Source organism: Fistularia commersonii, chromosome 5, assembly GCF_037954325.1.
Source record: "Fistularia commersonii isolate RoL2024-O1a breed Wild chromosome 5, RoL_Fcom_v1.0, whole genome shotgun sequence".
In the NCBI taxonomy this organism is placed as follows: domain Eukaryota; kingdom Metazoa; phylum Chordata; class Actinopteri; order Syngnathiformes; family Fistulariidae; genus Fistularia; species Fistularia commersonii.
In genome coordinates this window covers 15,789,735-15,815,720 of record NC_141288.1, presented here as the reverse complement: position 1 = coordinate 15,815,720, position 25,986 = coordinate 15,789,735, and the positions used below count along the sequence as shown (strand labels likewise).

The following is a 25,986-nucleotide window of genomic DNA, read 5'->3' as shown; positions in this document are numbered from 1 at the left end:
GAGCGACTGATATATTCTGGGGGTGTCATAGTTTTCTAGAAAGGAAAGAAATGGACTCAATACATCTGAGTTTATATCTAATTCGTGCAGATTTTTCTTGTTGTGATGCTAGCAGCCGATCTACTCAATACATGTCGATATGTCTCCAACGGTGGAGGAGGAGGAAAGGAAACTGATGAATTTCTTGCACAATGCATACGACTTCCTGTCTCTAGGCAGCTGAGAGTATAACGTTATGCAGAATACATTTATGTGCGCACATGTTTGCTTTTATATGCATTTTGCCTGTGCATTCAAGTGAAGGTGCATGGAGCCACATCTGTTGGAGCTGAGAAAACTATATTTATAATACATACAAAATAACTCCCCAGCTGGGAGTTGGAGGATTGAAACCGAATGCAGCGAACACATGGCCATGCTTTGACATTTCCTCTCTGTGTGAACTCTTGCTGACTCTTTTCAAAATGTCAGCACGCGGTGACCCACAGTGAATGTGTGAATGGGTACATGAAAGAAAATTGATCTGCTTTGCAGCTCCGAAATCTAGGATTGATATGAATTACTCATCTTAAAAATGTTCATTTGCTTAATTGATTCCTGATTTGATTTTTTTTTTCATTTCTGCTCATTTGTCCAAGTATTCTTTTTTTTCCATTAACTTACTTGCACAATAGCCCCGTTATATGAATATTCAACAGTGAACCTGAAGGTTAGGAATGATCATCAGGCTGATATGTGGCGGGAAATTGCTCATTACATGATGTGAAGTTGGAAAATCCCTGGAGCACACAAAGTGATCAGAATATATGAACATGTATGCACAGGCGTCTAGACATCATGCCCCATCCCACATTAATAGAGAGCTCAAAGCTGTCTGAGGTGTTGCATCATCACACAACCTTTCATACTGCATTTCCTCAGAATATCATAGCAAATACAGCTGATTATCGGCGTGCAACAATATCATTGGGTCTAATACCCCAGAGGGAACAAAAGGTTAACGATTTCTTCAGCGGCGACCTCATGACTTCCCATCTAGATCGGTCTGATTTATGTTTGATGCAGCAGATACAAAGGAAACCAATATGACCCTATATTTGTAGTGAAGCTTGAATTGGGATTCCAAACATTCTAGATGCTGCGTAGCTGTGAGCCTCCACCTTTGTGTTCTCCATGAACACGACTAGAGCTGATTTGGTGTCTGTGAAGGAGTCACCGGTCGCATAGGTCAACATATCATTGTAACCAAGAATTTGTATGAAATCATCTTTCAATTCTGGTCCGGTTCTATATTGCTCTGTGTGTGTGGGTAAGGGCACTGCACAGACTTTAATACATATTGATATATGTTATTCATAACCATTACTTAAATGGATTGTCATTTTTTTTTTCATTATGGTAGTTCCTCGGTTATCGCGAGGGGTTACGTTCCAAGATTAGCCGCGATAAAAAACATTTTAGAAATAGCGACAACAGTTTATTTTATTATTTATATATATTTTTAAAGCTTTATGACCCTCCCCACACTCTTATTAAACTTTCCCATACTCTTATGAACACTTCCCATACTCTTAAAAAGGTAGCAATCGTACCTCAATGTGAAACAGACGAGGCAGGATGCTGAATGTATGCTATGAGCAGGTGATGCAGAGAATGTTGCTATCTTCCCTGGGCGAATCAGAGCCCAGGATTCATATTACCATTTTCTGGTTGGTTACCACCCTAGAAAATGCTCTCTTTAATCATGAAAGTAATTGAAATCATAAATATTAAAAAATGTAACGTTGAGAATAATGCTCAGAGTTCTTTGATTTCCGACTGTCTGTGTCTGTTTCTGGATGAGAGAGCAGAACTTTCATAACTATAGAAGCCTCTCAGATGAGCGGCGAAACAATTCACTAAAAACACCAAGTCCGGTTGCCAAAAATAAGATTTTTCAACAAAAGATCATGACCTGAATGACTGTAATCCTCCCAGGATTATGATGATGATTATTAATAATAATAATATAATAAGTATTATTAAAGGTAATAATTAACAATTAGATTAAATCTGAATCATTCATTACTGAACCCCACATCAAAATAATAATAATAATAATAATAATAATAATAATAATAATAATATAATTATTAATAATAATCACAATATGATAATAATATGATAATATTAATAATAATAATAATAATAATAATAATAATAAGATATGAAGGTCCAGATTCAATCTGAATCATTCATTACTGAGCCACACATCAAAAGTGATTGTAAATTGATTTATTTATCATCGTTACAATTTATTATAATTTAGTATAATAATCTTTTACTATTAATGGTATAATAATACATTTCATTATAAGTATAACTAGTACCACTTCTATAACTACTAATTATTATTATTATTACTAATTATTATAAAAAAAATATTATTATTATTAATCAATGTATTAATACATTTTGTACTAGATGCATAACTTCATATGTGTAATTTATCCAAGTTTATCATCCTGCAATAATAACCTGACAAAAGGGTGAAAATCCTTTGTTTGTATATTTTCAAGTAAATCTACCTTTTTAATAAGGTTAGGATTTTCTTTTTAGAGGTCTGAACAGATGTATACCCATATTTTTTTGCACCAAAAAGATTAATGGTCTTCATCTGTGCGTGGATTTATGAGCTGTGGGTATTAGTGGAGGGGTAGTTGTGTTGTGCACGAGGGCAAAGGGAGGGCAGAGTCAATGGGTATTCACTTCCGAGACACAGTGGAGTCTTTATTAACTTCACGTCAGGGTCTATCAAACTGACTGTGTCTCAATATTTTATATGTCCAAAACCAAGCAATCCAGTAATTACTAAAGCACAGAGTTCATAGTGTTCATGTGATTGAAGAATATATTATTCATTTTCATACTCGGGTATTTCACTGAGGCCAGTGGAAGCTTTGCAGGACATAACAATGCCCCATGAACGCCGCCTTGAACCAGCCTTGCTGTAGGTGGTCTGGCATTTTCTTTCTTTTTTTTATAAATTCTGTATATTGAACAATCTAAAGGTTCAGTAGAAGACTCCTCTTCCACCTTGGAAAATAAGCCTTTATATTCTACACAACACACTTTCTTTGTAATTGTCCCAGTATTTATGTCCGAGTGAAGTCCATCCAGTATTTATTAATAGCTTCAAGGGCTTGTTGTCCAGAGTGACATTTTTTTTTCCCCCTCGAAACCATATCTTAACACGAGCAATAAAAGTGGACAACATTGACCAACAGAAGAGCCTGGTTTTCAGAAACTCTATGAGAGTAGGCATTTTTATGACTTTGGCCTAATCCCTTTTATTGCACTGTACGTTAATTTACCTTGTGGCTGCACTCTATTTCCCAGTAACATGTTTTAACATTGGCGTCTGCCTGGTGCCTCTCTTCCTTAAAGCTCACTTATGCCATTTGACACAATACTTTAAGGACAATTTACAAGAGATCCCAGTGAAAGAAGACAAAAAACAAGCTTAAAATACACAGATGGATTTTACTTGTACTGTTGTACACATGGATTTTCTGTGGTTAAATGCACACCAGGGAACTGGCGGGCTCATGAAAAAATGAGGATGCCAAATGAAGATATCAAACAAGCAGACGGTTGTTTAAATTATATATCTGGATTTATGTGTTCTTGCATGTCTGTTCAAGATTTGCTGTTTGCATGTTTTGCCAAATTGGCAGATTCTGTCCTATAAAAACAAACTACTGAAAAGAGACATTCAATAACCCACTTTTTAAAATCTCAGTTAACATGGTTTCAGATGGAGAACACGTGTACAGTATCTAAACAGGCACTAGATCAATATGATGGTCAATTTGCCATTTTTTATTTTTTATTTTTTTTATTTCATAGCAAGTTTTATATTTGGCTCTGAATACTGTTCATCTTGTACAAATCCATCATCATTTTTCAGTCACATTTCAAGGGGATTCTTAATAGAACAAGAACCAGGGGATTTGATTGTACCTTGCTGCCTCCACGATCTTATTGCTCTGTAGCTGCTTGTGAGGCATCCTGCTTTTGCGGGACCATGGTGTGGGTGGACCTGTTGTGGTGGTGGTGGTGGTGCAAAGATGGTGGTAGTGGTGGTAGATGGTTTTTGGCTGCCTGTCAGGGGGTCATCAATGCTCTCCATAGTGCAAGAGTGATGAAGGAGACTCTTGTCGCGTCATAGAGCCTGAGGGGAGAGAGGGAGAGGAGACGGAGAGGAGGAGAGGTTGAGGGCGCGAAGGCCTTTTTGAGGATGCAGTTTTTTTTTTTTTTTCCTCTTCTTTATTTGTATTTAGACACAGTCACACCATCACCACCACCACTTTCAATTTCTGTTACGAGAACGGCTGAAAAATGTGCCTGTCTGGGTGATCTGTTCTTTTTCTGTACTCCTCACCAGTTTGCATGTAATGTTAAATATGGATGTGTAGGAGGAATATCTGAACAAATAATAAATAACAAAAAAAAAAAGGTAACTGGTAAACCGACAGTGGAAAATAAACCAGGAGTGAAACAATTAATGAAAACGGTGGTAATTAAGTTCTTCTACCATGAAAGATATAAACTCTTAAATGAAGGTTTTGTATTAATGCTGGTAATGTGGCTTGAGGAAATGCTCTCCATAATTCATGAAGGCTCATAATAGTGCCGTATTTATCCTCCAAACAAAAAAAGCAAAAGTGCGAGACTAAAGTACATTGGTGAAGGTAAGAGGGATTGAGATGGACTGATCAATCCCTCCTTCCTGTTGACCTCTGCTGTATGTTCAAGGTCATACTGCAATGCCATCCAACTCTTGGTGGATGCTTCTTTTCATTTGTTTAAGAATAAGAATAAGAATAAGAATAAGAAAAATAATAAGAACAACTTTATTTATCCCAAAGGAAATTGTTGTGCCAGAGTTTCACATAAAACAAAACAATAATAAATAATAGAAGAAAATTGTATAAACCGTATAAACAGTAAAAAAAAAGGGGGGGGGTGATAAGAAATACAAATCAAACAATAAAGTGTCTAAGTAACAAGTCAAGGCTATAAAGTGTCTTAAGTAGCAGGTGAAAGATAAGGATATAAAAATAAAATTAAAATATTAATAAAAATATTGCACATGCAGCTGTTATGAAATGAAATATTGCACAGTTATGAATATATATACAGATGAATTATTACGATTTACAGTAAGTGGGTGAGATTTTTTTTTTTTTTATGGTTTAAGATTTTGAGATTCCCTGTGGCTGAAGGGAGAGGAATTAAAAGTTTCACTCAAATTATACTGTTTCTTCACGTGCTTTGAGGAAAAGCTCATTAAATGTATGGGGGGGGGGATAAATAAATAAATAAATTTCAGGATGATAGAATCCCCATTCAAGAAATAACATGATTGCTTTTGTTAAAATAAGGCAGATCTAACTGCTTCTATGAATGAAAACGTTGGTTCAGTATTTCCCCTGCTTTTCTTTACACATCTTTCTGCCTCAGCCACATGCAATCAGATTTAACTGCAACACAGAAGTTGCCGCTTGCTATTCCTCAGCAAGCACTTTAATTGGGTTAGTACAGATCAATTCATACTCCAGCACGGGAAGTGAGTCTCATTGATGATAGGGTGGTAATAATCCAATTAGTGTCACTACAATTAAGCTAAACGTATCAACAGCAAATCAAGGTCTCTGCTTTGGTTGAAAGAGTACATATTTTATAGTATTCCTGTCCCGCTATATTCATGGAGAGCTACAGTCGCAGTTTATTTCGCCCAGCCAGCTGAGTACCCAGCGGAAACCAGACAGTCAAATGACCAATAGTTGCAAATGTGCTTGATGGTACAGGTGCTAAATTCCCAAGAATAATTGAGGCAGCAAAAGTAGGAAACACTAATGGTCCGGTAGACCTAAAACCAATTGAAGTCCGTCGCTGACGTTATTTATTTACGACTTTTCTCTGGGTTTACCGACCTGCATTGCTACTTCTTTGGTACTGCCCTTTAATTTGTAATGTCATTCCTTGTTGCACAACAGAGATATTATATCTTGTTTTTTAGGGTAACCATCCACACACACACACTCGTGTGTGCATGCACTCATGCGCGAACACACACACACACCTAACCTAGATTGATTTATTTTTTTGAAATTCCATCAAAGTAACTGTGATATTTTTTCTTATAATAAGTTACTTCTGCTCCTCCCATACCCAATTATAAAGCACAAATCTTAAATTAGTATATTATGTGTGCTTTCACTTTTGTTCTTCTTTCTTATTGTTTATGGTTTGAACTCTGTGTGCCTCTTCACATTCCCCTAAGGACAAATAAAGTGAATTGAATTAAATTGTACTGCTGGCCTGATTTTTTCCACTCAGTTCTAATGTCTGGCTGCACATCGTGTACGTTAGTAGCAGTAAGAAGGTAGCCAGCCTCAGTGACCCTGTTAAAATGGAATTAGCTCTTCGGTTAGCCAAACAACTGGTGCAGTATTGAATGAGAACCATTTTTTAACACAAACAATGAAATAAACTGACAACATAATTTTATCTAAAAACAGATTACAGGCGTAATTCACAGCACACTGTCTTCTAGAGCACTGTATAACACAGTAGTTGGTTCAGGAAATGCACCTTGATGATCGCATTAACCAAGAGAAAGATTAAAAAAATCTAAATGTGGAGTGCCGGTTGACTTTACCCATGCAGGAAGAGAACTTAGCCAAATTGTTATCTTAATCAAGTGAGAGTAGCACAACTTTTGGTACTAGTATGTCTGAGCTATAATTCCACAATTATAACAAAGGTTAATGTTTTTCTAACCTTAACTAAGTGCCCGTTATTGTATTTACAAGTGATTAAACAATAGACACAAATGAATTGTTAAAGCAACACCATCGGAGACCAGTTGTGTGGTATTGTTTGATAATTGTACATTAGTTGGTTTATTTCTCCATCTAACACTAACACTAAAGGACCCCTGTGTCCGGCACAGATGAATCACGATCGACTTTCTATTCATAGTTTACACACATAATTTAACAAATAATTTTCCGCCATCAAAGACTTTATTGTGGAGTATTCACATCACTCCATTCTTGCATTTCTCATTGGCTGCTTAATGGAACGAAACACCAAGCCAGCGATCAATTCCCGCGTCTTGATTTCGGTCGCCTTTTCTGGCTGTGTGTAAAGGGTTTGCGATGGTCACTGTTGGCCCAATGAACTGAAATACTGTCTCTCTCAACAGTCTCCCATTGGCCAGCGGATAATTTGAGTTTCGCCATTACTGCTCACTTAGCAAATCAATCCCAGTCCCTTATTATTCCTTACCGTTGATAAGAACCTAGACAGTCAGTCTCTATCGTATTGTCTCTTCCTTTTTTGGTGTATTGCTAACAATCCAGATATATTCCCCGAGTTCCCGAAATTAGGGATTTGTTGGGATTGTGCTGACTTGGCTCCCTCAAAAGGGAATTTGGCAGACAGAACTAATGGTTATCAGCAACAGGGTCTCTTCGCCCCTGTCTCTCAGCCTGTCTGGGGTGGCCAAGCAGCTGTCTTCTTAGTGGTTATTCTGTTCAACCTACTGTTGTATGTGTTTGGAGTGCCCAGTGGGATCAATTACCAAGGCTGGTACCGACCAAGAGCCACATGGGGGATATGGTGATGGTGAGAGTGTTTGGGGATTGCATATCAGACCCATCCTGAGCTGGATCCACAGAGGTGGAGAAGCGAGGAAGAAGTAGTGGGGGAGGAGAGGCGGGATCTGGGCTCTTGCTTACAAACCCCAGTTAAAAGAGTTTTCTCATACATGGATGAATACACGCTGTTGCTGGCAAATGTATAAATGCATAATTACTACTGAAGCTGGCAGGGAGATGCAGATCAGACTGGCTATTGTCTTGAGCAAACTGCATCCTGATGGGAAAAGGCTGTTTGTGTTTGGATAAAAATAGCCTTTGACTCCACCCATTTACATGGCCACAGATCGTGCTCTACATTTGGAATAAAATATAGACGCTTTGATTAAAGTAACGCTTGCGGTTAATTTAGCTCCTTGTTCTTTTCTCACACACAGTTATAGTGACCATTCTTTCCTTTCCAATCAGAGTTTTTCGGTCCAAAAACCCCCGAATCATATCTCATCTCCTCCAATCCCCTCCCCTCGCTGTTTACTGGCCTGTGTGAAAATGCCAGCGGTGTTATTTGCAAAAGGCAGATCATTCATAAAGAATTTCCGGATAAACACGTTCAAGTTTTGTGATTAGCTAAAGCACTCTTCAATCAAGGCTCAATGAATAAATAATGTAGAAATGCCTCTCCTCTTTTAAAAAAAAAGATAAATATATATATATATCCCACAGTGGTTGTTGTTTTATGCAATTACTACCGAGTGACAGAGAAGCTGCATTTGGAAGCAGTGACCTTTCTGAATTTAACAGGCACAGAAAGGTGTTAGGACAAGAGCAGCTTCCTGATTGTTGTCAACCGATAACACACATATTGTAATGATACTGTTTGTTTGACTGTCTTAAATCTTGCGTGTCTCCAACTCACAAGCTCTCATTTTTTTACCTCTTGCTGATTTCCTCTCTCTTGAATTGCTCATCTAACAGACTGTCACAAAAGCCGTCAGATAACCTGAGGTGATTTCACTTTCCTTGTCTAATGGCACAATCACCGTGCCTCCTTTTTTTTCCCCGTGCTCCCTGCGTCAGAACACGCAGAGAGAGATAGCTCCTTGCTGTTTCATCTGCCAGTCTAAAATGGTGGAGGGCACAAGGCAGAGCATCCCCCTCTCAGGAGAGAGACAGCAGTAAGCCTTTCACTGAGAAAGGGAGCTATGGGAGATGACTGCTGAGACTACATTTTGCTTTGCCAAAAGACAGCCCTTTGGAAAGGTGGCAATGGCAGCATTTGACTGTGGTAACTGTGAATATTCAAATCATTTAGCATTACCAAGGGAGGGAAGCGTGTCGAGAAGAATACAGTATACCCTTGTTTTTCGCAGGGGTCACGTTCCAAAAAGAACCTGTGATAGGCAAAATCCGTGAGGTAGAAACTTTATTTTTTTTTTAAATTATTATACAATTAAATAATCTATTATACATTGCTGCTGCTGTCCTTATGTTTTTTTCTTTCTTCTTTATGGAACGAACGGAAGATTCATTAATTCCGTAATGCCGACCTACCGCTGCATAGCTGTTACCTTCGCTTAGCATGTCCAGAAGTTTAACTTTATCTGCGATAGATAGCATCTTCCGCTGCCTTTTGGGCCCTGCCGCAGGTGCTTTTGTCGGTCCAGAGCGTTTTGTCAACATTATGGGTTTTAGAGAAACTCGAAATTGCAAGAGAATTTGCACGTACGTCATGTAGATTTGGCAAGCTGTTTTACGTATGTGTACACATTAAACTGCAATGTTATTGACGCACAGGTAGAGAAGATGCGGAGTGACTTTTTAGCCAATCAGAATGCAGAACACAATGCACCATGCAAATACCCTCAAGCAAAATACCACCATGCAAAATATCCCCTAATTCTGAGTGAAGTTTGAGTTGGATAATAATTTGTAGCTCTGTCATTTATTATTTTGTGTCTTTCTTTTAAGTATTTTTCTGCTTCTGCTCCTGGTCAATAACACTTAAAGTTATTGGGAAATATAGAAATGTTTTTTTTTTTAGATTATACTTTACACTTTTACACTTCAGTTTATTTATTTTATTTATTTTTTACTTGTATTTTTAGCTTGACACTGTCTTGTCTTTGTATGCCTTGCTGCTGCTGCTAAGCAATTTCCCAGTCATGGGATCATTAATTTACATCTCAAAAACACGGCAAAACTTTAATCATACAGTAAGATGTGGTATTGCAGAAAGGTAACCCCTCTGTGCTTCTGCTTATTTAATCGTATACAATAGCTAAAAGGTATATCAACATGTTTTCCACCCACTTACAATAGGATATTTTTGAAATGTTGGTAATAATGTTGTGGAGCAGTTCAGATTTCCACAGCGTCAAAATGACACCGTTAGCATCCAGGATTGCATAACCACTATACATTTCATTCCCAACACTTCTTAAATTATTTAGATATATGAAGTGGACATCTTAAGTGTAAGGTTAATCTTAACCATAATCCCTTTCTCAAGGAGTTTTTTGGGGGCCTCGTCATTGTAATATGAAATAGGTTAGCGGTCAGAGAGTTACTTACCTCCCATGGCTAATTTGCAATAATTTAACTCTGCTTTCCCACCAAAAAGCCCAAAATGTCACAGAGAGGCTGCCAGGGATGCTAAATGAGTGGGTAAATTAAAAAAAGCTAATAATAAGGCTGTAGGAGATATGAAAATGTAAATTTGAAAGGTTAAACGTTCGATTAATCTCTTCAGACATAATTCAGTTTGCAAAGAAATTTATAAATATCAATTCGTTTCGCGCTCCAGTTATTGTTTATCACTAGTCGCACGCAAACACTTCTCTTCCTGATAAGTTCACCGTGGGTTAACATTTGGTCATCAAATATAAATTGACGGACATTTCCTGCCAGTATTTTTGCAAGCGATTATCATTTTTATGTGCGTGTGGGTTGTCAAAACTCATACATTTGGCAGCCATCATTTTTTATGAACCAAGGTAAAACAGACGGAAAATGAAGTGTCGACTGATGGACATGAAACTAAGTGTCCCAAGACTTTTTATTGTTTCATTAATATAGTTAAGTGGACTCAAGGAGCTCATTTACAGTCCTTGAGCTCGATATGGCTCATCCTAAGAATTCCATTTTCTGTTAGGTCAGTCCTGTAGAAGGAGCCTCGATATGGTAATAAATTATATGATATGGTTATAACATTCACCAGTGTAGCTTGACTGGCTATTTGTCCTTTTCAATTGCAGTCGAGGTCTGATAATGAAAGTAACCTCAAAACGTCGCTGTCAGTAATAAGCGAAGCACATATCAATCTTCGTGTGTTTGTTCTCGAGCTGGTCTTGCAAAAATCCATATTGTGTTTTTATTGACAGACACAACATGTGCTCTCAATGCAGGGTCAGAACAAGACAAATGCATCTGGAAAGATGGCACGAGAGAATATAAATGATGGACATGTAGAGTGGGAGATAATAAAACGGCAAGATAGGCCACGGATTCGAAAAGTATTGGAATAGAAAACAAATATGATTAAGTTATCTCAGTACAGAAGCACATCAAGCTGCTGCTGAGGACTAGCATTCCTTTCAGGGGATGCATCTAATCTGCCTCTGCAATCATAACAAACCACGCTGCCAACTGAGGCGAAAGGTAGAGAAAAGGTCGGCGGTGTCATCCTGAACAGCAAACCCACTCTGTTCAACAAAGAAAACACAAACTCTTAAACATTTGACCAATTCATGCGAACTGCTTCCTGACACTTGTCTAAAATAGCCTTTTATGGGGTTGAGTCAGATTGACTTGCCTTAGTCATATGCCCGTGGGGATATGCCTGTTTGTCTGCACTGATGTCCCCACACAAACACCTGATGGACAGGTTGGACATGTTCAGTGGACTGTGCACAGTCAACAGTCCACCTTAGGCAACACTGGAGCGGATGCACTTTGGGCTTTATCATGAAAACCCTTAGGGAATGAGCCATTTGTTCACCAAAAATTGACTAAATTGTTTTTCCTTTTGCCCGTGATTCTCCCGAGAGACTGCCGGCTAACAGGGGCTTTATGTAATTTTTTTGCATAACAGCCTTAACCTTTGAGAGATTCAAAGCGATTTTAGGTTACCTACCTCGGTCCGAATTTCTGTCCTTCGTGATTTCTGGGTTTACCTGAGATTAATGGCTGAAATCACATGAGGCCGGCAAATCCATCAAATAAATTAATGTATTTTAGACAATGGGGCCAGGGTCGGCTTGTTGCCAGTTACTGGAATCCCTGACAATCAAAGCTGCTTAAACGTGCACGCGTGCTGGCACAGATGGGTGTAGATAGCCATCCACCCATTTGACTAGCGGTCACAAAGCTTGAAGTGGCGGATGAAGCTAGCAAGAACTACCTGTCACGTACCACATATTGCCAGCGTGAACCGCTGGGAGGTAGTTTTACCGACATCGTAAACAGGATAGGAAATTTACAAGTAGGCCAAAACAAACAAAACGCCCTGTCGTTGGGAATTCCGGAGACAAACTCGCCGTTCTGAATATGCAAATGGTCGAAGACGCACACACACACACACCCATCAGTGAGAACATAACACATGTGAAAAGAGCACACATGCTGGATCTTTTATCCTTCAAACCACTCAGTGACCATCTTGCACCTGCCCGCGACCTGCATATTCCCCATGCATACACCCTCATACACGCATGGATACACACAAGCACACACATAAACTTGGTCTTATATCTGTCATAAATATAACTAATGAATGCACCTACATGTTACTTATGACTCTCTCTCTTTGTGTGTGTGTGTGTGTGTGTGCGCGCTTGTGTGTGGGCTATCTGCCTGCCCAGATAATAAATTACATTGTTGGGTTGAACATAACGGCTGTCACCTCAGTCTCCACTTCCAGGTGGAATCGGATTTGTGTCGGGGCTGTGAGCGACACACTCAACTCACAACAAAGCAAGAGCACAGGGATTGGAGCTGACTAATAACAGACTACATCGTCTGAGTTCAGCAATCAGCACGGGAATCTGATATGTATTCAGCAGGAAGGCATAAACAAGTTAGTCAGCAGATGACTAAAACATGACGGATGCATTAATGATGCCCCAGCAGCCCTTGGTGTTCAGCCACTGACATTCACAGATAGGGCAGCTGTGATGTGTGAGCATTATAGACTATACATGGAGGGCCAATTAGACATAGTGTGTATGCTTCTTGTTATGTTGACATTGAGGGGAACGGTGGAGAATAGTGCACGATGGAACAAACAAATATTTGTTTGTTGGTGAGTATCGCAATAGAGGAGGAGTTGGAGGTTAAAAGATGATCAGAAGGTGAATGAACAGACAGGGGACATCTTAGCAAATGCAAACGGAGGCTCCCAAAGTGCTGCAATCATTAACCTTAAGAGCATCTCTAATTCAAGATAATGGCCTGCGACGAGGCATTTAGACAAATCATACGCGGTTTGTTAAGATGAGCTGAGGATGAAAAGCGAGGAAGGGAACATTTTCCAGAGCTTCGTGAAATGAATACAGGATTTCATTAAGGCGGAATTAATTAATTTGTGGTTGACCAAGTGGACATTGATGTAAAGGGTTGAAGAACCCAATGATTAGGATAGTAACTGACCTGAGAGGTACAGCAATGCAGGGAAGTTTGCTTAGCCTGATTCATTTTTGTTTTTTATTATGCAAATTAAAAATGTATGTAGGACTTCAAAGACCCAGACATACCAAAATGTTGTATAAATAATTAGGATACACATTGATATTTAGCACTGGATAATACATTAATTCAAGGATAAGCATTATAAGTTAAGTGATATAGGGGATATACCGGGATACTTAAAATTTGCTGAAACATTTAGTTAAATCAATTATCTGCGTTTAGTTTTTATTATTATTATTGTCATTATTTATTTATGTGTGCAATTTTTCAGTAGGAAATTAGCCATTACATCTCTTGGTATCGCCAAAGAGCTCTGGCAGCTCTGTCCTACTTCATTATAATATACGTATGTTCGTTGCAGTTTGAAAGTGTAAAAAAATAAAATTAAATTAGATTGTTACATTGAACTTGGGGTTTCCTTCGCTGTGACAAAGTTCAGAATCTAAAAAAAGGTATTCAACTTTTATGTTTGAAATGTATATAGGTAAGGCCACTGGTGGCTTACAACATGTTCACCATGCATCTGTCACTTGCATCGATATGTTATTGTAAAATTAGGATGATAATGATATACCCATTATAAAACCCATGTTAAGTCTGATAATGTTGGCTTATATTAGCTATCCTGAATTTATAGATATTACGGGCATATTTAACTTGTCATGGACTATTCTGACCTCAATAGTAATTAAAAGTTTTGCTCTAGCCTCTTGTGTTTTGAACAGTTTAATACTAATTGATTAATATAATCAATAATATTATTTACTTCACCATGTTTATTTTTAATTTATGCAATGAACAAGGCATTTCTTCTTTCCTATCAGTAACTATATACTGTGATTAAATTGAGATCCTATCTTAATATAATCTCATACAAATTCTTCGGTTACATCATTAGGATTTCGCATTTTTAAATGTTTCATTCAACACAACTGGCCATGTGTAGCAAACAAGGTGTTAAATTTATGATGTTAAATACAGACATTACATGAATGTGTGGGTTTTGTTTTTGTTTTTTTTTCAGATTTACCACTGTTTTTCCATCCAAATGCTACACACATCGCTGCCAGGCTGTCTGGTCCATTGGAGCAGTGGGTGTGCACACATTTAGCACACATCCACCAATTGTAGTTAAAATAGAACCTGAACTCACCGTGGTGGTTTTGACTCGGCCTCCGGGCTGTGTACAAGTCCAGCCAGATTTATTGACTAACAGGTCGCAGCCTTCATCCTCCAAACATGGCACCATCTCACACCACTGCTTTTTCCGCACAATACCAGCTGGAGAGAAGGTAGAAATAGGGACAGCGATTAACTGGATGAGGAAAAAAAAAAAAAAAGTCTATTTGTCAATGAAGAAAAATGATTGAGAGATGGATGTAAAGATTAAAATAGAGAGATAGTGGTTTATGTTATGAAAAATGGAGGGAGACAGACAGGGGCGGAGGTTCAACCAACCTGAGTGAAAATGATGGAAAAGGGCATATGTAGAGAAAGAAAAAAGTCGAAATACATATAAACGGTCGAGAAAAAACGACGGTGGAAAAGACAGAGTTGCATGCATGATCGGGAGAGATGGGGAAAAGAAATTCAGGTAGACGAAGAGCAATGAAGTGAAAACACAATTGAGAGATAGGAAAGCAGGTGTGACAGTGACAGATGAGAGGAAGATGGAGGGAATCAGAGAGATGCAGAGATGGTGAGAAGTGTGATCAACCAGGTAAATAAATTTTCAAAAAATAGCATCAAGCGGGTTTACAGTAAATTCCTTTTTGAATATTTTCTGAACACAATCATACATTTTTCAAAATCGTTCTTATACGTTAGATTGTCAAAACACGCTGCAATCAGTTAGTCATTGCTGTTTTTATAAAATCTTGGAAAATTATGCTTTTAAAATTCGTAACTTGTTCCAATGTTCTTTCTTTGTTTCCCGCGACATGACCTGCCCCATTTCTGTTCTCGACTTCAGTTAGTAGTTTTCCCCCAAAAAAGCCCCAGGCTTGAACACATGACATTTACTTGTACTGAATTCAGTATTTTCCGCTTTTAGTGCAGCTCTCCAGTATTAATGTATTCTTTTAATTCAGATGATGTTTGATGAATCATTTGTATTGATAACCAATGCCTATGTGTGTCCTGTTTATACTAAAAAAATCAGTCAAACAGAAAATGGGTACAAGAGTATCATATGAAAAATGCTACACAAAATCCCATAAAAACTTTCTCTGATATCAGGCCAACAAAGCTGTAAAGGGAAAATTATACAGAGAGGTGATTTCATATCTCGATATATTCAACTCAATATAATATATATCCAATGCAATATAATCAACTTGATGGAAGCAAATGTTAAAAAAAAAAAAATGCATATTTATTCTGATGTATGATTTAAACCACCCCTCCTAAATATAAAAAAAAAAAAAAAAAAAATATATATATATATATAAAAGAAGAAGAATATAATCTCTTATGTATGAAGCTGAAAATATTAAGTATGCATTTTTGATTTTCTTCCCATAGACTTCACAGCAGGGTTGCTTCTTCAAGTCACGGAAAGTATCTTCAATGTGTTAACAATAAATTTGGCATGAGGGCACCTTCAGGAGCTGTCAGACATCCACCGGTAGATCATCAGCAAGTTGTGGAGCTCATGCTATCTGTCTGCCATAAACATCTGTCCATCTAGCATTTCACTCATCGTAAAATATGTAAAAATTGGGCGTTTTCTTACACGGCTACATCAAGAGAGAATGATGAATACCGACAGCACCGTGAGCAGTGCTTGAGATTATTACCTTGCGTCTGCTGAGCTGTATCTCAGGTTAAATTACTCGGCACTACATTTTTTCGCCTTTAGGCTTCCGACACTCAAACACATCAGAAATACACCTTGATTTAATATTTTTGCTTGTGTAGTCCCATTAGTAGGGAGCAAAGTAATTTCAACAAGCTGAAACAGATTTGAAAGGAATTTGATGTTTTTCTGAAAAAAGTTCTTACTTTATTGGGTTTGCTGCAAATGTATGTGTTTCTTTAATATGTATTTTAAAACCGCCCTGCCATGCAGTTTACCTATTAAGCCAATTAAGGAACAACAGATGGTATATTAAACTGTGAGAATCCCCTTGAGGCATTCCAAAGGGATATATTTTATGCCTCTTGTCTTTTTTTTTACATGTACCGGTACACAAATGCCATGAATTGTAACACATCATTACATATCTATGACAATAATTTATTCTTACTGACAGCATTAAAACAACCCGTTGCATTCTTGCCATTAGAAAATCAGCAGTCTGACTACACCACAATGGGGTGTTTATAAGGTAAAATAGAAGTGTTAATCAATTACTTAATTAATTAACTTTATTAAACCAGTGTTAAATCCATTGATACATTTTACAAATGATAAATAACTATATTTCAAATCAATTTCGAACTTACTGCTGCAATAAGCTGTGGAGTTTGAGACATGCAAGACAACCCAGATAATTATATTTGATGGGGACGCTGTGAACAATAGTAGTTTGGAAATGGCATTTCTCAAAAAAACCTAAGGGGATTGAAAAGTAGAAGCGCCAGAGCAGAAGACATTGGAAACACACGAAAATTTTACTTTGTTTTTACAAACATAAATGGTCTTCACTTATATAGGCTGGACTAAATTCAGATATAAGGTGGCAGAGCTGCCTAAGAACACTTTGGGGCGCACATTGGAGGTGCCGGGGATTCAACCGCCAACCCTCTGAATGAAGGGATGCCTGCTCTCCTAACTGAACCACGCAAGGCCTTTTCACCCTCCCGAATTTACATTAACCAATGCAAGTTGTGAGCTCTTTGTTGCAGGTCTATTCACATAAGAACAACAGCAAATCATCTCTGACAAACCTGTCTTCTACTAAACCTTATATACAACCATAGCACAGAACTATTACAATAGGTAGCCACAGAAACCATTTTCCAGTTCGCACCAACTTGTTTTCTGTGAGAATGAATTCCAATACATTCATTACATTACATTTACATGACATTACGGTCATTTGGCAGACGCTTTTATCCAAAGCGACTTACAAGAAGTGCAATTCAGTCACCGAAGATCCAAAGTACCAGTAATCAGAGGTCAGAAGTGACCACTCAACCAAATAGCTACCTCAGAACCATGCACAAAAATACATTAATTTCATCCTTTTTTTTTTTTTTTTTTTTGGCGGGGGGGGTGGGGGATAAGTGCGATTAGTAGGGTAACGCTTGGTGAAGAGGTATGCTTTCAGTTCACGGTGAAAGATGTTCTGACCTTTTTCGGGAGTTCGTTCCACCACTGAGGAGCCGAGACCAGTTCCATCGGCAGCCGGGAGCTCGGAGTGATGGGGTGGACGGTCGCCCGGAGGTGGCAGATCGGAGGGGACGGGTAGGGACATGTGGCTTGACCATATCCTGAAGATAAGACGGGGCTGTCCCATTCACTGCCCAGTAGGCAAGCACCAGGGACTTGAACTTGATGCGGGCGGCTACCGGTAGCCAGTGTTTGGACACAAGAAGGGGAGTTGTGTGGTACAATTTGGGACGATTGAACACCAGGCGGGATGCTGCTTTCTGAATAAGCTCCAGAGACCTGATGGTCACCGCTGGGGCTCCGGCAAGGAGGGAGTTGCAATAGTCCAAACGACAGATGACTAGAGCCTGGATGAGTATCTGTGCTGTATCCTCCGTGAGGAATCTGCAAATCTTCCTGATGTTGTAAAGGAGGAATCTGCAGGAATGTGTGACTGCTGCCACGTTCGCTGAGAATGACAGTTGGTTGTCTAGGACCACATTCAGATTTCTTGCAGTTGTGGTTCGCCTTAACACGGTGTTGTCAATGGTGATGGCCAGGTCTCTGTGCAGACAACATTTCCCCCGGGAGAAAGAGCAGCTCAGTCTTGTCTAGGTTGAGCTTTAGGTGGTTCGTTGCCATCCAATTCCGATGCCATTCAATATCGGATCCAATCAGGCACCAAATGTTGCCACATTTTATTTCAATGTAAAGTATTGACAACTGTCATCTGGATTTTTACACTGATAAAGCATTACAAATAAATGTATGGTGAGAAAATATGGCATGTAGTGGTCATAGATAGTAACATTACAATTGTACTTGATACAGTGACGTTTAGCTGATTCTGTGGCTTGTACTGTACATTCTTAATTATAATTAAAAAATTGAGGTTGAGAGGGAGAGAACATTATTTCACCCTCCATGGGACGCTTATCATCAGGCCAATATTAATGGATTCTTTAGGTTTCACTGCACATTAAGAGGCCCAAATTAGTGCTGAAAGGAACATCATAACAGGGCTGATATTAGGCTTTTTCCAGAAAATAATATTTTTAAAATGACAGTCAGATTTTATATTGAGACACATGTAAATGATTTCATTCCTGCTTGTTATAGCATGACCTAATATTCAGCCTAAATCGACTTGGGAAATAATTCGAATACCCTCTCGAATTAACACCTCTGCTGTAATCAGTGCGGGTATCAGGAATATATAAAGAATGACCCAACTAGTCCAGAGTAAGCTTCTACACATTCCACAAAGCATGAACTACCCTCCGTCTCACTGTTGCGTTTCATGGATCAAAATTCTCATTAAATGACCTAATCTTTACAAGTCTCTAAGGTATTTAACTCTACATGTGTTACAATGTGTTGGGAAACCATGCAAAGAAGTACTAGCCCTAAGATTCTCAAAATCACTTTCCTATAACTTGTAGTATCATACATACAAGGAGAAAACAAATCAAAATATTCAATTGACTAATGTAATTAATGTGAACCATTGCATTTGCGTGTACTTCAGAACCAGCACAGATTCATTGGGATAAAGTCAATTTTTGAAAAACACCACTAATTTAACTCCTTCACGAACTCGTCGGACGACTTGGACACTACACTCATATCCAAACATAACATCGCTACTCCGTTGTGAGCGTTGTGGCGTATGTTGCAACTCATAAGAGTTAACAAGGACAAAAAAAAAATTAGAAAAATAAAATCCTTCTGCACACCCTTACACGCCAACGTGCACGGGGCAAAGCGCACACGACTTTGGAGGTACATATGTGTAAAGGAACATTTCATCAGTTGAGATAAGAGATGGAGAGGAAGGGAACATTATTACACCCTCCATGGGACACTTATCTTCCAACCAAATGGAAGCTCACACTCACGTCAACAGCCAGCATCTTGGCCTAATAAAATCCCTCTCTTGCAATGCCAAGCCAGAGATGGCAGGAGAAAGATGGAGCCTCAAGAGAGAGAGGGGGGGGGGAGGCTGCAGGGAGAGGAAAGAAAACGAGGGAGATAGCATGAAAGCAGATGAAAAAGACAGAAAGTAGATCTCAGATCAGACCTGGAATAATAAATGTAGTACAACGCACGTACAAGAAATGTTTCCACGATAAGATGTTGCTCGATAATTACAAACTATAGAGATAAGATTCTGCAAGAGCAGGTAGCAGAATCAGCAGTTTGTCAAGGGGTGCAGATGTTGGATACCAGATATGGTTGGACAGCACATTTGTCATACGGGTCCAAATTTCACAGAATGGAAACACAAGTATTTTGAAATAATTTTTTTTAAAATGTTAGGATTCTGTACGTTAATGAGTGTATTTTTTTTTCCCCAGATTTGCACTGTATTCTGGTCATTTTATTGTGTTTATTTGTGCAACCGCTTCTTGGTTCTGTGCAAAAACTACTTTCTGGGAGACATTTACCTCAGTGACCCGGTAGGTCCTCACATGTACTCTCTCAGAGGCATTTACTCTCTGCTCTTTGTAAATTGGCTGGCACTTCTGCCCACCTTTTCTCTAATGCATCACCGTGTTACTCAGACATCGCATATCCGCTAATGGCAAGTCAAATAGCCTTTTAAGCAAATTCACTGTGTCGTCATTGCACAAGAGTGTTGTGAATTTGTCTTTTCTCCACTTGCAGGTAGTCTTATCAAAGAATTCATCTGAAACACTTGAACATCTGAAAGCAAATGGACGGATATACAGTAAAAGTCTTGTTGTCCATTGCGTTTGATAAGCGCCTTTAACTGTTTGTGATCTGGTGATTCGTGTGTGGCGGACTTTCCACTCAATTGATGTCAGCTCAAATAAAATATTGAAGCCGAACTATACGTCCGGGACCGTTTAATATCCACATTGTGGAAAACATCAGTGGAGCAGAAGAGTTTAGGCTCAGCTCATTGGAGTGGGTTGAAACCAACTTGGTATAGCTTGAGTATAATTGCAATAAAATCTTTGTGAGTATAAGCCAATAGAAGCAATATATCAAACCTGTTTAATGGCATGAGTATTATTACATTATGAGCAAAATATACTTCACATAGTAAAACACTGTTCCTTATTCTGCAAAGAGACACTTACATTTTAACATTTTTATTACTGATTCAAAGTTTGATATTTTAGTGGCATTTGATAGCAAAGCACAGCCAATTTAAACAAGATAGTTGTTAAAATTCTCCACCATTCTAGACTAGCATTTAACAATGTCTGGAGGATGTTGTTTTGAACGTCTTTCCGAAATAAGAAATAATATTTATTTGGCGTGGGACTTGAACACTGTTGTGTCTATGTCTGATTCAACCATCAGATGTAAAACCAACAGAATACTGACCAAGAATAAAAGTTTCCGTCGTTAGCATGGTTTGATTTTGATGAGGTAGCTTCAGCATCCTGACATTTGCACGCAATAAACATCAGCTGTCTTTAGTATTCGACATGCAATCCTTGGCAACGACTGACATTGGTCACAACCTTCAATCGATGACATATCAGGGTCTAATGATGTTGGTGCCCACAGGGGCGCTGCAAACAATGCATTAATTACAATTTATAGGTGAAAAACCCAAATTGTCAGACTGATATATCAGACATGTTCTAATTACAATCTATAGGCATTATATTCAGTCTGTGATTACAATCTGAAAATGATTCGCCATCAAAAACGTTATTAACTTCAGAGAACAGGACAATTGAATTTGATTACAGTCGAGACTTCTTGTCCTAATCTTTTTTGTCGCGGCGACTGAACTTGGTTTTGGGTGGCTCTTGGTTATGGTGAGCTTGTGATGTAAATGTTGTTGTGTTGTTATGCAAATGGCGTGTCGTTCGTTGGGGACAAATAAACAAAAATTGTTCAATTACCTGGATTGGAATGTGAAACCTGTTGGATCACATGTGGAAGTTACCAGGGGCTGGTTCTGGTGGTGAATCTTTCCTGGTTGTTTGAAAGGGAGCAGATGGGTCTGGAGTAAAAATCTGTCGTGGTATTGATCCCAGTACGGCGTTATACGTTTGTGAAAAGTTGTGTCTGAGGCCCCCTCTGTTCAGATATGGTTTTTCTGTTTTGACACCCATTAGTTAGACCGAGTTTCTGGCAATTAAATCTTAAATTTACACAACAAGCCACCATAATCTAGACCTAGAAGCTCCCCACATGTCATTGGAACTGAAGACGCCTCTCAGATGAGGGGTGAAACATCTTCAAGTGAATACATTCAAGTCCATTTGCCACAACAAGAACATTTCCACAAGAATTCCCCATGACTTGGATGACTGAGAACCAGACATATGGAGAGCAAATCTGAAAACTGTAAAGCAAGGGTGGGGAAAACATTCGGCCTCTCATGCTGCAAATGTACTGCAGTATATGCAGTGTTGATATATTCATCACAGAGAGAGAGAGGGAACGAGAAAGAGAGAGAGAGTAATCTATTTGCTGACATGTCAAGCAACAAAGTCAAACAAAAGACAGGCTTGAAAACAGCCCAACTGAGTGCCATTAAGACTCTAAGATTTTGCTTTCATGGTGGAAATCCCTCCTCCCATGTCTGCTTTAACAGTGGATCTGCTATCTGGATAATTAACTGTACAATCTGACCTGCCATGGCAGACAGACAGTCCCTAAACTTGAATCAAGCCTGTCAGGAATTTAGTGGGGAGCTCGGTGGAATAGAGCAGAAAACCCAAATGCAAAGAAATGAATCCCAGTGCTTTGTAATTAGCCATAAGCTCTTTTTTTTGTCTCCTTCTACTCTGCTCAGCTCATTTTCTTTAGGCTTGTTTTTCCCTTGTCTCTCTCTTCTTTATGACTACTATTATTTCTCTTCGTACTCATATATCTGCTCCCTTTTCATTCTTTTCCTTCTTTTACCTTGCCCACCTTCCCAGTCTCTTTTGTTGATTCATTTCCATTAAACTGTTCCAAATGTTCGGATGGCGTGATGGGATCTGCAGACCAGACGCTGCAAAGCTCCAAAGTTTTTTTTTTTTTTTTTTTTTTACTTTTTTCTATTTTGTAGTGTAGGGCTTTTTTTTTTTGGTCCCAAACAGCTTCTCAGCACTTCTAAAACTTCAAGAAGCAGAAATAATGAGGAGGCATGCTGACTGACATTTCCTATGATAATGTCAATGTGTTTGAGTGTGTGTGTGTGTGTGTTACAAATTTCCACCAGTGAAAGCAGACTCAGTTATTGGAAATTACATTTTGAATCATTTTTTAAATTATAAGCATCATATTCTTGAAAAAGATAATCGCCTTACTTTTATAACCTTTGGATCGGCTGTAATTAACCAATTAAAAGTGAATGAGGAGCCTTTCATTTGGACAAAAGGATTGCTGAACAACTTTTGATTATTTTGTATGATTATTTTGGGGGGAATAGCCACAAGAAATGTCCTGCGCATTTGTGGATTCATTGCCTAAACAATAAAACAGCATCATGCTTAATAGAAGAAGGAAACTACAGTCAACTTCTAAATTGCATCTGCTGAGGCGCAGCGAGGCACCGGGTTCTGGAGCGAACCACGGACCTAAATTTCAGACAGGTGTTTCCAGGTGTGAAGCCCAGACTGTTCTGCAGAACGACAAATGAACAGGCGGGTTGAGGAGAGAGAACAAAGTAGTTGCCAAGGAAACAGGGCAGCAGATGAAAGTTGCAACAACCTGATTTCCCCTTAAACCTGGCAGATGCCCAGCCACGTACATAACATGTAAAACGCGGTGAGTTCGGTGTAACGAGGTCTCTACACCCTACACCACATACCAGGCGGGAAGGGGGAGGTTATTTATAGTGGACTTCACTGGACTGATCAGTGCTGCAACACAATCCTGTTTTTCGATCACAGAAAACTTGTTAGTGTCTCCTATTAAACTGAGCTGGTTCAGGCTACCTTATTTTGGGTCACACCTCAGCCAACCGTCATTCTGTTTGTTGTACAAATTGTTTTCAGGCTCACAAACACACCGGTTCACTGCAAACTAGGGCTAAAAATGAGCACAAAAAGATACTGTATATGCTGATTGTAACTGCTTGTGCAGCTGATTGCAGGAAGACTACTATAAAGTAGATTTTTATTTTTGGCCGAATCACTCGCTCGATTGTCCGGTGACCATATTATCCACTTGAGGATTTCAGTGTTGAGACGCTCACAGGTTAAACCCTGTTAGGGTTGCAGTATGGCAATTACCACAATACCAATTCCTGTTTGTTCAGCATATTTGCAAAACTCTGCTAGAGTTACATTACCATTTTTTTTTTCCGTTTCTCACCAAAAAGCCCTCTGGGGTGCTTAATGCATAAACAGCATTATTTTCTTAATGAGACTTTTACTGTGAAAGTCCCTTTTCAACCTGTTGTGGAAATGTCTTTGACCTCCCAGCGGAAAAAATAAATAAATAAATAAATTAAGAAAAAATATATATATATACATATATATTTTTTTTGAGAGAGAGAGGTTTATATAAATATATATATATATATATATATATATACGAGGTTTCTACATATACATATACAAATACATATATATATTTATGTATTTCTAAAACGGTTTGAATAATGCAATTATGAGGGTTTCCAGTCATCTAGGCCATTGTCAATGGTTGCTGTATCTTATCGTGTCAAGCAGACATCGTTTCTTTCCTTGAAGATGTTTAACCTCTCATCTGAGAAGCTTCTCCAGTTCTGAGGGACTGTGGGAAGTGACCAATACCTGAAAATAATTGCTTGGGTTGAGCTCTGGTCTGCAGCAATTGGGTTGAATGGAAATGCTCTGTTAGTTCGCGTGGGTTCCTGAGTTATCTGAGTCCCCCAAAGTCTGCAAGTGAAGAAATTAAGGCCAGACTTTGAGAAGCCTTGAGAGAATTATAATAATCAGGAATTGCATTGTTCATCTGCATTTATTTATCAAATTGCTATTGTGGAGTGCTGAAAAGTTTTTATTTAGTGTTTCCTTCTTTGACTTGGAAGCCTAAAATCGAGAGCCATATAATTTCATTTTTTTAATATATTTTTAACACTAAAATCACCAAGTGCATTTTCCTTGGTGGCTCTCATGGTCACTTGTGACTGGTATTTCTTTGCCTCATTGTTGCTGTCATTTAAATAACTAAATAAAAAAAAAATAGCATCCAAAACCGTTTCTCTATTTCTTCCTGTGGAGGACCATTCCCATCTGTAAAAATAATGAATAAGTAAATAAATGAATAAGTTGCTAAATAAATAAACACATAAAAAGAAAACATTGTCACTCTTATTGCAAAGTCACGACAACAGGAAACAGAGAGCGGAAAGCTGTCAGGAGGTCCACTGGACAGTTGAGTAGACATTTTGCATGGATTGTAAAGCATATCAAATTTTTGAACGTCAAGGAAATTTTTCGCTTATGGACTTTCTCTCTCTCTCTCTCTTATCGGAAATAATCAGGAATAGAAACTTCAACAAGTCTCCAAGAACCATTAAATATTTCTGACTTTAAACAGCAGCAAAAATTGGACAGACCATACTATCTCTTTCCCTTTTCGCAGTTAATGTTAGGGAATGGGGATGGAAGTGCACCACATGTGTGGATGCGTGCGTGTGTGTGTGTGTGTGTGTGTGTGTGTGTGTGTGTGCCTACATACTTTCAAGGTTCTTTTTTTGACCCCCTCATCTTTGAATGAAGAAATTTGATGACCTGTATTTGGGATTTCTGACTTTACCACAGTGTGGCACTGGAGCCCATCTTGGAAATATAAAATTGAAATCGGGCATCTCATCAACATCAGCAGCACTTGGGCCCTTAATGCCATGGCAAGGTTAACCTCAAACACAGAAAAAAAAACACACACACACACACAAAAAATAATAACAGAAAACTATATAAAGTAATAAGAACAGCACACTCATGTACCTTGTTATGAGCCCTTCAACATCAGTCTGACAAACAGAAAAATAAAAATCCCGAGAGGCTAAATTCACTGATGAAAGGTGGGTAGTTCATGTCTGGGGAAAAACTACCTGCACAAAAACCAGAGAATCATGAATCACCGTAACAAGACTTCTTTTGTACCCCGGTGTTCAGCTGTTCAAGTCCAGTTGCCACTTTACAGCTTCCAGCTACAGCCTCCTTTTCTCGCCTATTATTTATGCAAGGTGCCACAGCGGTGCCTAACTGGCAGGTACTGTGGCATGCCATTGCTCCAGGCTTGCTTTCATTGCCTCTACGTTTGTGTGTCCGCGTGCATGTTTGTGTGTGTAATGGCCACCAGGTACTGCTGATATCGTTCATTCGCAGATGTGCTCTGACATTTCCCCACAGCTGAACGACAACG

At 38.7% G+C, this 25,986-nt stretch overlaps 1 protein-coding gene across 5 annotated transcripts in view; it reads right to left on the bottom strand.

Moving 5' to 3' along the window:
- The window catches only part of LOC147234190 (chemokine-like protein TAFA-5), a 167,055-nt gene that overhangs the window by 3,442 nt on the left and 137,627 nt on the right, over positions 1-25,986 (bottom strand). For 2 of the 5 annotated variants that reach the window (XM_086147002.1, XM_086147001.1), the window contains exon 3: positions 14,488-14,615. In XM_086147002.1, the coding sequence (XP_086003128.1) occupies positions 14,488-14,615 (128 nt within the window). Of the gene's footprint in view, positions 1-4,002; positions 4,214-14,359; positions 14,616-25,986 lie in introns of those variants that run through there. The other 3 variants (XM_086146998.1, XM_086146999.1, XR_015106167.1) reach the window with 2 other exon arrangements.